Source organism: Mus caroli, unplaced genomic scaffold (assembly GCF_978045245.1).
Source record: "Mus caroli unplaced genomic scaffold, Mus_caroli_1 scaffold_4, whole genome shotgun sequence".
NCBI lineage: Eukaryota > Metazoa > Chordata > Mammalia > Rodentia > Muridae > Mus > Mus caroli.
The window spans coordinates 39,656,980-39,671,200 of NW_028227259.1; the positions used below are offsets into that span (position 1 = coordinate 39,656,980).

At 50.2% G+C, this 14,221-nt stretch overlaps 1 protein-coding gene across 2 annotated transcripts in view; it reads left to right on the plus strand.

Moving 5' to 3' along the window:
• The window catches only part of CUNH4orf50 (chromosome unknown C4orf50 homolog), a 71,649-nt gene that overhangs the window by 17,949 nt on the left and 39,479 nt on the right, over nt 1-14,221 (plus strand). For both annotated transcript variants that reach the window (XM_085836177.1, XM_029477846.2), the window contains exons 6-8: nt 1,400-3,826; nt 10,474-10,647; nt 13,252-13,308. In XM_085836177.1, the coding sequence (XP_085692303.1) occupies nt 1,400-3,826; nt 10,474-10,647; nt 13,252-13,308 (2,658 nt within the window). The remainder of the gene's footprint in view (nt 1-1,399; nt 3,827-10,473; nt 10,648-13,251; nt 13,309-14,221) is intronic.

Here is a 14,221-nt window from a genome sequence, read left to right on the forward strand (position 1 = left end):
GTGCCACCCACTCATCCTATTTATAGACAGCTCAGAAACACTTCAGGGAAGTCACTTAGTCTCAGTGCTCCAAAAGACTGGCATCTCTGTGCTCTCCTTGTTGAATGAACCCCTCACAATCTCAGGGTGGCTCCTAGACGTCTATCCCCGAGCCAACACATTTCCTGGCTTCCAGAGATCCCCTTAGATGCCTCAGCCCTAGGTTCCACATTGCTGATGAAAAAGAAGCTCCGAGGCCTGGACTAAGAGCAGAGGCTTAACCCACATCCCTAGATTCATGGACCACGTCTCTCTCTTCCTCCCTTTATGCATGTCTTTTGCCACTCTCAAATAGCATGTGCTCAGCTTCAGCACCATGTCTGTCTCTCTGCTAATTCTATTGAATCTAATCTCATCACTGGATTAGAACTGCATGTCACTGCTGCCCTTGAGACCCAGTCCAGATCTTTTAATTTAGGGATGCCCAGTTTACAAATGCAGCTGTGTGGCTCCTGAAGCCAAATGTTTCCCACCAGATTAGAGGCAAGGTTTAAGCTTCATCCTGCTGGTCAGAGTCCCTGCTAAGAGCCTGCCCACTACCCCACAGCTCCCTATAGCACTGGGAGACTGAGAAGCTCAGGGTCTGGTAGAAAACTGGAGCCCAAGTCAGGCACCCAGCCTCCTGCTTCTCTTCAGGGTACTGTGACCAGATATCTCCCTTGCTTGGTAGACATGTGGTATAAATGACTACAAAGACATTCAGAGCGGTCTAGGAAACCCTTTAGGTAAGCTTGGCACTGCTCCAGGCCTGAAGCAAAGTGAAGGCCAGCTCATACCCCCTGGGGGGAGTACAGAGTCCACATACACTGTGTACTAGAACCTTCCACCTGTGATTGGTGCTTTCAACCTATGCCATCTCTGATGGCAGATACAAGCCACAGGGTGACTCATATCCCTGCAGAACCAAACCTTGTTAATATCTTTTTACATTCTGTGGCATCGTGGAGACGATGCTGGACAGGAAAGGACCATAGGGAGCATGGGTCACCCTATAGGCACGTGTGTATGATCTGTTATGGTGTAGTATGCAGAAGATATGTGAGAATGGCCAGGGAGTAGTAGGTGTAGTATGCAGAAGATAAGTAAGAACGGCTGGGGAGTGGTACAAGGGGTTGGGGTCTTTTGTGAGGAGGCAATGATATTTGGTTTGAGATAAAGGGGTGTTCCTTGAGGATATCTGGGAGAAGGGGAATCCTGGGCAGTGGGAAGAACTCAGGGCAAGGCCCTGAGGTGGAAGAGGACACATAAGGTCACATGCCCAGCTGTATGGCAGGTCCAGAGAGTAATGGGGGTCATGATCATGTGTGGGACCCAGCAGGCCAGGCCTGTCTCATAATTCCTCTCCTCTCTCCACCTGCAGGGGGCTCTCATCCAGCCCCACCTGGATGCACAGGTTCTCCGGCTGCTGTGTAGCTGTCCCCCAAGTTCAGGCATGGACGAGCCACTCTGCTCCTTGGGTTTGTCAGAAGTATCAGAGAATCTTCAAAGTGTTGGAGCCCAAGAACCTCTACTGCTGTTACCCACATCCATGCTCCAGCTCTGGGGACCTGCTGGAGACCCAGAGCTCCTCCTGCCACCTCTGCTCCAGGAGTGTCCTCTGCAAGAACTGCAGACCCAAGAAGAGCTGGACAGCATGCCTTCACCCACCCTTGGAGCTCTGGCACACTCCAGCTGCCATTGTAATCTGGCAAGGAACCATGACACCACCCTTGGCCGGGAGTTCCCACTTATTTCCAATGGTTCATCTCTCACAAAAGGTCCCAAGGAGCCAAGAGACACATGGCAGGAGGGAAGTGGGCCTCCAATCACAAGTGCAGAGAAGTGGGGGGTGATGGGAACCTTGGGTGGGGTAAAGTCAGAGCTTGAGGACAGATGCCTGCTGTTCCTGCAAGACAGTGAGAAGTTGTCCTTGGACACTGAGGTCCACACTCCAGAGAGCATGCAGGGAGAAGGTAGGGCTGCAGATACCCAGGATGGGTCCTCCTTTCCTTGGCTTGGGTCAGAATGTCTAATACTGCCTCTGCGTGGGACAGCCTCTAGGTCACAGGAGGGTCCTGACTCCATGAGCAAGAGAGGAAATGTGAAAGGATGTGGCTGGGAACGATTGATAAATCTGTCTCCAGAGAAGGAGGAAGAGGCCACCAGCTTCAGGGCTCATGCGACCCGAGAGCCAAGGACAAATGGTAGCCAGCTTTCCTCGGGAAAGGGCAAAGACATCTGGAGGAGTGCACAGGGCAAGCTGGGCCACCAGCTGTGCTTTGGAGACGCTGAGCTCCTACAGAAGGAGAGATCTGGGGATGGAGAACAAGAGGAGATGCAGGTCCGCGTGGCGTCAGACTCGGCTTCTGTGGGCCCTGAGCAGCCTGAGTTCAAGACCCGTGTGGGTCAGGAACAGTGCATAGATGATCAGGATTTGTTACAGCTTTCCAGATGGGCTTCAGCAGGTGCCAGGAGTGAAGGTCCTTTCTCCTCACAGGCTCTGATCATGGGACAGGATAGGCGTGCCCTCCAGACAGACACACTGGAGAAGGAGGTGGGAGCAGGCTTCCAGCAGCTGAACAACCTGCAGCGTGTGTGTGGAGACCCCCAGCAGATGTCAGCCTTGATGAGACAGAGCCACAGTGCCACTCACAGGTGGCAGCGGGACATCGAGGAGGGTGTGCGCCTTCAGCAGGCATTGGCCAGCCAGGATCTGAATGCAAAACCCAACAAGAATAATGAGGGAGTGGGGCTGGACGAGGATGTGGTCCTATGCAATGAAGAAGTTTTTCCAGGAGCAGTACTCAATGGGGATAAAGCCAACTGGGGCCCTGCTGAGCTGGGTGGGAGTCAGCTCCCTGCAACATACTGTACCCTAAATAAGGCGGGAAGCAGATTCCATCAGCTCCTTTCTAACACGGAGAAAGAGAGAAGTCAGGTTTTACTTGATAATGCCGGGCTTCAGGGACACCAAGAGAGATGTCACCATGAAGGATGTCCTTGTGAAAAGGAGCATGCAAGAGAAGCTGCCAAGGCACTGAGGCTGGAGCAGGCGAACCACACGCTGCAGGGAGAACTGGTCCGCCTCAGGCACGAGCTGGACCGGTGCCTGCAGGCTGTGTCCGACCTGGAGGAATGCAATAGGAAGAGTTACTGCAAGATTTCCCAGCTGGAAGAGGAGAATGAGAAACTGAAGAGGGACCTGGGCCAGTTGCATAAGGCTGTGGCTGAAAGTGTCAGGAAAGCCGGGAGCAGGGTGACACATGTCACCCTGGAAAACACAGAGCTCAGGGCTCTGATCTCTGAGCTCGGGGTCAGCTATAAAGGACTGATAAAAGACACAGTGCTAGGGATAGAAGACATGGTCTGGGCTCTGCAGGGGGAAAACAAGCGCCTTGTGGGCAGGGTCCAAGGCCTGGAGAGGGAGGTCCTGCAGATGAGCAGGGATTTGGGGGAAGAAAAGTGGTACTCCCAGGGAAACGCCGGCATGGTGGGAGACAAGGGACACGCTGAAGACAAAGAGGTCCAGGTGACTATGTTTTCAAGACAACTGAGCACAAGAGCCTGTGGGCCATCCTGGGCTGAGAAGTCAGATGTGGCTGGAGGACCTTCCTTAGATTTGGAAGATTCCAGATGCAGGGCTGATGCTAGTATGACCTCATCAGTCTGTGCAGCCACCACAGGGCCTCAGGAAGCACACACCGACGGGGCCGCGGGAGACAGAGCTTGGCTGCCGAAAGAACAGAAGACGCCATGGTGTTCTGTGCAGCAAGGAGAGTCTCAGAGGTCCCGGAGCCTCAGCCCCCAGGTATTCTGATTTGACTTCCTTCCTGTTTAGCAAGCTCAGTAGTGAGGGCCTCCCCACCCCCCCCAAAGATGTAGATGCCCCTGCTGCAGCCATAAAAGGGAATTAGATCACCAGTCCCATTTGCTAGATGAGAAAACCAGGCAGAAAAGTGAAGGGGTTTGTCTGAGGTCACTCAGTTAGGAAGGGCGTCAGCTGAGAAGAGCCCAAGATCTCCCTTTTGGCCTGAAAGTTAAGCCTGAATCTCCCAGTAGGTCCAGCGAATAGGTGGGCCCAGGCCTGGATCTGGGTCTGGGTCTGGGTCTGGGTCTGGGTCTGGGTCTGGGTCTGGGTCTGGGTCTGGGTCTGGGGTTGGGTCTGGGTCTGGGTCTGGGTCTGGGTCTGGGTCTGGGTCTGGGGTTGGGTCAGGGTCTGGGTCTGGGTCTGGGTCTGGGTCTGGGTCTGGGTCTGGGTCTGGGTCTGGGTCTGGGTCTGGGTCTGGGTCTGGGTCTGGGTCTGGGTCTGGGTCTGGGTCTGGGGTTGGGGCTGGGGCTGGGGCTGGGGATGGGGCTGGGGCTGGGGCTGGGGCTGGGGATTGGGATGGGGATCAGGATGGAAATGGGGCTGAGGTTGGGTCTGGGTCTGGGAATGGGGCTGGGCCTGGGCCTGGGCCTGGGCCTGGGCCTGGGTCTGGGGTCTGGGTCTGACTTGTGTCTGGGTCTGGGTCTGGGTCTGGGTCTGGGTCTGACTTGTGTCTGGGGCTGGGTCTGACTTGTGTCTGGGGCTGGGTCTGACTTGGTTCTGGGCCCAGGCCTGGGTCCGGGTCCGGGTCTGGGTCTTGCTTGGCTCTGGGTCTGGTTCTGGGTCTGGGTCTGGGTCTGGAGCTGAGGCTGAAGTTGGGTCTGGGTCTAGGGTTTGCATTTTGAGATCATACCTTGGATTTTTCCCATGTGAATAGTTCAAGCAGCCCAAGCCAGCACTCTTCAGGGTATGTCTTAAAACGTTGTTGCAGACAGAGCAGTGAGCCATGGAAGGTAGCAGCAGAGTGGAGACAAGGTTTGTTCTATAGAGATGTGGGATTCTGGTGCAGACATGGAACCTCTCTTAGAGTCACTCTCTGCTCACCCGATCCCTGACAAATCAAATCTCCATGTTTAGAATCCCCAGGATGAAATGCTCACACTGTTAATGTCTGGGGACCACTGTCACTAAGACTGTATCACTCAGAAATCCTCTCTCTCTCTCTCTCTCTCTTTCTCTCTCTCCCTGTCTGTCTGTCTGTCTGTCTCTCTCTCTCTCTCTCTCCTTCCATCTGCCCTCTCCCCCTCACTCGCCATCGCTGAGTTCTGCTTCCCTCCCTCTTCTCAGCAAATTTAGCTGCTGTCTCAAAGAAGAGCTTTTGGCTTTTTACCAGTTTCCTTTATCGTCTGCACTTGACCTTGTGTGTGTGTGTGTGTGTGTGTATGCATATTTGTATGTATACATGCATATATAATTCTTTCTCCCACAGTAGCTTATATTCCTGTATAATTTACTACTGTTATTTTAGTGACCACTCTAGAAATTCTAGGATGTATCTGTCATTTAAATTTGCCTTAGGCTAATGCCGTTGTACCATGTGCCCAAATCATGAAAAGAGAGAGAGAAAGAGAGAGAGAGAGAGAGAGAGAGAGAGAGAGAGAGAGAGAGAGAGAGAGAACTTTTAGTATTTAACTCTGCCTCTTCTCTATTATCCTGTCACGTATCGCTTCAGTGTATTCTAAGCCTCGTGAGCTGTTGCTGTTGCTGATTTGAGCAGTCATTAGCCGTTTTCGCACACACCCACATGTGTTTATTGCGTCTATTCCACAGGAATTTGGAGGAGCAGTTTGCTGCTGATATTTCTCATTGTACGGATTAGGTGGTATTCTTTCTTGTGTTCTCCCTGGCCTTGAAGGTCCCTTCTCTTAGATTCAGCGCTGGATCCACAGCCTCCCCTCACTCGGTACTCAGAAGGCTGCCTTTTGCTGTCGTCTGCCTTCCACCCTCAGACACACGTTGTCATCATCATCCCCCAAGCCCCAGAATAAACGCCGATGCTAAGTCTGACTGCTCTGAAGATTTTCATTTATCTTTGAGTTTTGGTGGCTTGATGGATCTAGCTATGGCTCTGTTTGTACTTTCTATATACAAGTTCCCAAGCTCTTTGAACGTGTATATTTATGTAAAGGATTTGAAAAATTCTTGGTTATCATTTCCTTTAAAATTCTTTTGCATGTTCAGAGGTACATATGTGTGTATATCTACAATGTGTGTGTGTGTGCATGTGCACGTGCGTGCGTGCAGTGTATGTGTATATGCATGTGCATCTGTGAGTATAGGTGTTTGGAGACCAGAGGTCAGCCTCCGGTGTCATTCTCTTGGAGCTATAACCTGATAGGATTTCCCTGTGAGCTGGGGCTTGCCGATTAGGCTAGAGTGACTAGCCATCGAGCCATGGGGATCTGCCTGTTTCAGTCTCTCAGGTGCTGGGATTACAAATGTGTGGTACCACACTTAGCTCTCACTGTGGATGCTGGAGATGGAGCTCTGGACCTCAGCTCTACAGCAACCATCTTGACCTCGTGATCATCTCTCCAGTCCAGTGGTTGTTCTTTTGTAAAGAATTTATTCTTATTTTTTTTCCACCTTCTGGAATTCCAGACTTTTTGGCTGACTCTTTTATCTTTTGAAAAAAAGAGAAAGGTTTATCATAAGTTTGCAGGCCTGTGCTTCTGTTTGGGGGTTTTCTATTGATTTTTTTTCTTTTAATTTGCTAACTCTGTGTTCTGTTGTGACCCATATCTTTCTGAATTCACCCGGTGAGCTCCTGATTCCATTCGTTGTACTTTGTGGATCTAGAAAATTCATTTTATTATTTATAAAGAAGCAATGCTGACCATCTGCTGAAGTAGTCCACCTTTTCATCCATTCAATTTATCTTTCAAATGAGGAAATATGTAAGTGGCTGACATTTTGTAGGGTCTCATCTGCACTCCAGGGTCTGGATCATCCCTTTGCCTGCCTCTGTTCGTTTGATTTCTTGGAAGATTTCTCTGTTTCTTCATATATCGGTCATTCAAAGAGCTTTTGAGGCTTGGACCTTCCTATGATGTGTGGTAGAGATCCCTGGTTGCCTCTTCTTCCGGGTGGTGCTGTGTGCATCTCATGCTGGCCCCTCATGGGGTGATTGCTGGTCATCACGGTATTCCCATGAGAGTCTTTTTTTGGTCCTAGGGTATGCTGTGCCTCTCACAGTGTGGCACTTGCACCTAGGACAACCAACACAGCCACATGCTTAGTGCTGTGTGACCCTGAGGTCCTGGTGGCTCACCTCCCAGCAGAGGACCCAGGAGGACATTTTTAGGGCAGCAGTTGGGTTTCTTCTCTGCGGCTCTCTCTTCCCTGTACCCTAAGTCTAGCTGAACTCCATCTCTCATCCTTTTCACCCAGCCCTGTTCTCAGCAGTGGAGCCAATTTCCCGAACCATGCTCTACAAAGTGCTTCAGAGAGAAGCCCAGGGATCCATGCTGGCCTGGTGTCTTCATTGTCCACACCATCCACCTCCCTGGATTTCATAGTTTCTCAGTAACACGATTCTGACCTAACCTGGCATGAACTGAAAACCCTGGGGGAGGGAGGGAGGCATAGAGAGTAGAGAGTTTCAGGATGTTGTAAGACAGCTGTTTCGGCTCTGATTCAGTGAAGAGTCAGACTTGCTTAAAAATAAAACTGAGCTGGTGTGGCCGCCACAGCAGCCAGGCTGTGGTATGTGATAGAAGGTATTAAAGGCTGTTGAGAAAAAAGGTCAGAGCTCACTAGGTGGCCCTCCTCTGAGGTGGGGTGTATGTGAGAGGTGGGGGGGGGAGGCAGAGAAGGGGTGGGGTGGGGAGGGAGTTTGAGGACCACAGAGGGCATCTGGGGATCACAACCAAGAGGTGACACACAGTTGGGAAATGTGAGGTTAATAACTAGAGATGAAGTCCACAGGATTTAGGGATGATCAGGGACAGAGGGTGAAGATCCTCTTTCTGTCACAGAGTCACTCTTAGACCTTCGGCCCTCTCATAGCTCCCTGTCATACTGGGCCCGAATCTCCAGTTCTTATAGTAAGGACACAGCAGAGTCTCCAAGGCTGCAGGAGCTGCCGTCTACACCTCACCAACTGCACCCTGAGCTGCAGCAACCTGAGACTGAGTTCTCTGCATCCTTCATTGACTTCTCTGTAGATATCCAGCTTTCACCTGGGAACTGCTACTGGCCTTCAAGTCTCATGTTCAGGGCAGCCCTGCAGACTGGGCTCAGGGCAGAAGGGTGGAGGAGCTGATTGGGCACAGCTCTTCACAGTTCTGCAGTCATTGCTATACTTGTGACGAGGATTTATATCACTAAAATAGACGAAGGCTACACGTTGGTATCACAGCATGGTGTCTGCTACCACAGCACAGATGGATGGGGCCAGAGTCTCTGCTCAGAGCCTCCTATAGGCTTCCATAGCTTTTAGACCTCCTTTTTGCAAATTGAGCTGAATGACCTGTGTCTGTCACTTTCCCAGTCAACCACAGCTCCTATGGGATCTCCCTGCTGTCCCTAAGCCTAAATGCAGCATACAGTCAGCTGTGTAGACTCAGGCACCAGCCCACTTCCCCATCTACTACCAGATAATGTTGTGGACACTCTCTTAGGGTCCATAGGACAGAGAGCCCTTGTCCATGCCACCAGAGGCAGGACACAGCATCGAGCCACCAAACTTCTCAAAAGGCCACGTTGTTTTGGAGTCTGGAGCTAAATTTTATGGAACCATCCGGAGCACCCATCTGTTCCTGACAGGCCCCAGCCTGCGAGTCTCAGGCCTACGCAGTGTGAATTTCTATTAATTAAGAAAAATACCACATTCTGTTATTGTGGTCCTTGTTCATAGGGAGATGTCCGATCAATCACAGTCCCATGGATCCTGCCCTCTCCTGTCCCACACTTTTTTCCTGCTCTCAGAATAGCCTGAGACCTCTCCACCTTCTCCCACTAGAGTGTGGGATGGTAGAAGTTATGGAAGAAACGGGTTGGTTTAAATAAAGCAAGGGATACGGGTATCTCTGAGCTAGCCAGTCCTTCATGGAGACGATCCCTGTTAGCCATACCACTCCTTCCCATGTGCATCTTAGCATTCGGATCGGGATTGATCACTCCTTGCTCAGTGGGGTTAGAAATCCACCCCCATGCGTTCTCAAGACCCTACAGGTGTGTTCCCATCACGGATAAGGTCTGTCTATCCCCTGACAGAATTAGCATAGTCAAGTTCAGCGCAACTACAGATATCACTCCAATACTAAGAATGGGAAACCACACATGGCAGGAGAAAGAAAAATAGATATCTTTTATCAGATTTTATAGAGGAGCTGGAGAGATGGCTCAGGGGTTCAGAGCACCTGCTGTTCTTCCAGAGGGCTCAGGTTCCATTTCCCTAAAGTCCATGTTGGGCAGCTCACAGCCACTTGAAATTCCAGCTCCGAGGGATTGTCGCCATCTTCTGGCCTCTGTGAGCACTGCACTCATGTGGCACAACTCACACTGACATACATATAAATTAACACTTTTATAAGCATTTTTTTTTTCTCTTTGTGTAGCCCTGACTGTCCTGGAACTCACTCTGTAGACCAGGCTGGCCTCGAACTCAGAAATCTGCCTGCCTCTGCCTCCCAAGTGCTGGGATTAAAGGCATGCGCCACCACTGTCAACAGTCAAATGAATACTTTCAATCTTTAAAAACATGTAAGGAAAAGACACATGCTTTGTACATATGTGTGTATATGTGGGTTAGTAAAACAATGAGGACTCAGCACACAGGACCATTTAGGGGCAGAACGATCACTATTATTGATCTTACTTCCCTCAGGGCTGGGCAAGCTCCTTCTTCCCTGACTCCCCTGGCAGCTGTATGAATCCTGCTCCTGTGGTATTCATTCTGTCAGAGAATAGGTGGCGATTTGGTAGTAATCGTGGGAAATTTGGAATTGTCTGCCTTTTGCAAAGTCATGAAGCTTCGACGGCACACACATCTGACAGTTCGAGTTGCGTGTGAAAGCTGATTTTTCTGTGTTTCAAAGCAGTAATTACTGAGAGTGATCGAACAGAACCCTGGTTGATAGGCCCTATTTTGCATATTTTTGAGAGTAATAATCTGGAATGTTGTTCTGTGGTTCTATTTACCTTTCCCTCTCCTCTCAGGATATTCATCAGGGCTCATACATTCATTTGTGCACCGAGAGGCACCAAGGGCATCCCATGTGAGAAATGGATGTTAGCAATAATGAAAGGCATAGAATTTGAGATTCTTCTTTATTCATACTCTGTCTGTCTGTCTGTCTATCTATCTATCTATCCACCCATCCATCTATCTATCTTTATCTCTCTCCCTCCTTCTCTCCCTCTCCATCCCTCTCTCCCCTCCCTCCCTCCCTCCCTCCCTCCCTCTCTCTCTCTCTCTCTCTCTCTCTCTCTCTCTCTCTCATTCCCCTTCCTTTTTTCTTTCTACTATGAGAAATAACCAAACAGGATAGATAGATGAATGGACAGACAGACAGACGAGCAGGTTGCTGGTTGTAGGCTATGGCACTTTATCACCTGATGATTTTACCCACACTTCTTTTTCTCAGCTCCAAAACTCTAAGGCTGCTGCCTCTGAGGAAGACACCAAACTATGCATTCAGCGGCTCCAGCACCAGGTTCGGACCCTACAGTGCCAGCTCAGGGACCAGGGTTGGGCACTGAGGGAGTTGCAGATGGCTCGGGATGAGGCAGTGGACCTCCAGGATAAGCTCAAAAGCAAGGTAGGCTAGGCCAACTCTTCCTCGCCCTCTGAATGTTTCCAGACCTCAAGGAGCGAGAGCCAACAGCTTGGTGGTGTTGGTTAGAGATTGAGAGCCTAGAGCAACGTGGGAAGAAAGACAAGAGGGCTGGAGCCTTTGCAGCCAGCTGCCCTCCATCAAGACAATATGTATATATGGGTTTCAAAAGCATCAGGCACCGTCTCAGGTTTTCTATTGCTGTGACGAGACACCATGATCAAAAAGCAAGTTGGAGAAGAAAAGGTTTATTCGGCTTACACTTCCACATCACTGTTCATCATTGAAGGAAGTCAGGACAGGAACTCACACAGGGCAGGGACCTGGAGGCAGGAACTGATGCAGAGGCCGTGGAGGGATGCTGCTTACTGGTCTGTTCCCTGTTTCTTGCTCAGCCTGCTTTCCTATAGAACCCAGAGCCACCAGCCCAGGGATGGCACCACCCACAACAGATTTGGCTCTTCCCCCATCAATCACTAATCAAGAAAATGCCTTACAGTTGGATCTTATGGAGACATTTTCTCAGTTGAGGCTCCCTCCTTTCTGATGACTCTAGCTTGTGTTAAGCTGACATAAGACTAGTCAGCACAGGCGCCTTCAATTATTTGCAAGAGGAACATTCAGCCCTTCTGCTGCAGGGGGCATGCATGGACATGATTATAGAAGTTCAGTGAGGGACTCAAGGTGGACTGGCTCAGGACCTTGGCTCTGGAGGACATTTGGACCAACATGGGTCTAAACCCACACAGACCTTCATAGGCACACACACACACACCAAAGGGCAGAAATTCCAGCTGCAGTTGTGCTGACTTCAGTCCCTGCTGACCCTGCAGCTTTGTACAATGTTCCCGTTGGAGGAAGCCTGAGGAAGTGCACGGGGGAAGCCCACTTTGTTTCTCATTCTGCATCGGCCCTCAGTGATGACACATATCAGTAATTGATTTTAACCGAACATGATATGTGTTCCTAATCTTACATACCGAAACCCCAAAGCGCCCTCAACGCATTCTATCTAAGGCATGCTTAGATGCATGGCTTAAGAATACTTTCTCCCTATCCCCAGCTTACGTTTTTCACTCCCTTCTCATCCACATAAACAATCATTTGTCTTTGGTAATCTTATACAATGTGTTTCTGTCATATTCTCCGTTCTGCCAACTCTCACAGATCCCCTTCCCACCCCACCCAAGTCTCCCTCTCCTCCTTCCCCACCCTCTGCTTTCTTTAACTTAAATCCATCAAGTAAGTTTGTGCTGTCCATATACTCTCAGACGTGTGGCCTCCCACTACAGTGTGGTCCACTTACCAGGGCCACTCTTGAAGAAAACAGACTCCCAGTTGTCAATAGCTGCATGGCCAGTGGTGGACTCAGTGCCCTCTTCCCCTCTCCGTGCTGAGCTTCAGCCTGACTTGCGCTTGCGCAGGTCTGCTGCACGCTGTCACAAGCACTTCAATCGGATGTGCAGCTGGGCTGGTTTGCCCCTGAAGCACTGTCTGCTTGTAGTCCTACCACCTTGAAGCCTGCACACATTGAGTCCCTTTTGAATACAAGTTTATCCGCTTGAAGCTGGAATCTCTCTTTGGACCAGTCCTAGAGAGTTACACCAGATAGAGGCATAGAAGTAATGTCTGTAAAAACAAAGAAACAGACCAGCATTACGTATTCCCACCAACAGAAGCCTGCGTAAATAAGTCACACCACAGCTGCATGAGGAGAGAGTGTGTGAGCTTTTAAAGGGATGAGGCCAGTTGGTTTGCTTGAAAACGTCGCCAGGCTTTTCTATTTAATTACCAAACAGGATGTGTGTGTGACACTCCCTATGCATCAGATTTTCATGTGCCTGTGCACACACATCCTATTTGTGTGAGTGTGTAATGTTGAGGAATAAGAATGATGGGTGAGAACTGGTCATGGGCAAGGGGTTTATTTAGATTGCAACAGATAAGAGAGTGTGAGGGAATTGCCATAAAATCCCCATTTTATACATACTATAGGACAAGAATTCAGACAGAATCTGGTAAGGTGGGATGCTGGGCTAATGTGGAAAGTCTGAGGTGACCTCACACATGCCTGGTACCTGTTCTCTGGCTCCTCTCTCTGTCGTGCTAGGTCCCATACTTGGTCCTTCTCAGCAGGACCTGAGGCCAGGTCAGGAGGGCACTCCAGCTGCATGATGAGTGTTGGGTACCAGAGGCCAGCCCAGAGATGAGGGCTGGAGTGAGAGCAGCCTCACACCAGGAACAGAATCCACATTGCTGGTCTGCCCCAGGTAGTAAGAGTAGCTAGTGCCTATTGAGCACCACTGACCACCATGTCTGGGTCTAGGTGCCCTATATTAGTGACCCTCAGCTTGGGGTGAACAGTCATTGTACCCCACTGCACAGAAGACACTATGCAGGAACATACAGGTCACAGGGGCCAGCTATGTCAGGATAATGTGTGGCTCAGGGACCCACGTTTCACGGTAGGTTGTGTTTCTATGGCATTCCATTCCCCACACAGGGAAAGGTGACTGCAGGCCAGCACTGGCACCCTCCCCTGACGCATCCCACACGGCTCAGTCACAAGTGCGTTTCTTCTTCTTTCAGCTTGAGGAGCTTCGGGAGCAGCAGCATGAAGTACGCCTGGCTTCAAGCCCTCTGAAGGTAACACACTGCCACGTCACCATTTTGTATTTCATGAAAATACCCAAGTGTCAGCCACGGATGTCACCCAGGTCCCCACATGAGCAGTGTTCCACATATCTTCTTCACCTCGCTTCTCACGTGTGTGAGATCATCCTATATGCCGTGTCTTGACCCCACATGCTGTGTCCCACTTTGTCCTCGGAGCTGGGCTCCGGGGCAGTGCCTTGGTGCCCACAGTCCTCCCTCCCCATTTCCTCTCCTCACCCTTCTTCTGCTTTGTTCTTCTTCTCTCTCCTTTCCCTCTTTCTCTTCTCTCTCCATCTCCCCCACTTTCCCATACTGCATTCACTCCAGTGCACGCTTCCTTAAGAAGGTCCCCACTCCACCTATCCTTTTATATGTATATTTGGGACATACTGAGGAAGGACCCTTGTTGCACACGCTCTTTGCTAGCAGGATAAGGTGACATGTTTAATCTGGGCCTGCATTTGGGAAGAGGCAGAGACCCACCCACGGTCCTGGTTTCTGTGTGGGTGGCTGAGGAGGAGCCTTGCTTGATCATCAGTTGGACGCCATGATACTCAGAGTCCCTGTTTCCTGCCTTCTCTTGGAGCCTCACCTTTGTGTTAATTAGTGGTGCTCAACCTTCCTGATACTGCACCCCTTTAATACAGTTCTTCATGTGGTGACCCCCAACCATAAACTTATTTTGTTGCTACTTCATAAGTATAATTTTGCTACTGTTGTGAATTGTAATGTAAACACCTGTGTTTTCTGATGGTCTTAGGTGACCTCCGTGGAAGGGTTATCTGACCCCCAAAGGGGTCAGGACCCTCAGGTTGAGAAACACTGGTATTGGTAAAATGGAAACTTTAGGAATTACCACCGAGACTCTAGGATGCCATCTGGGACACCATAGACAGGACAGTAT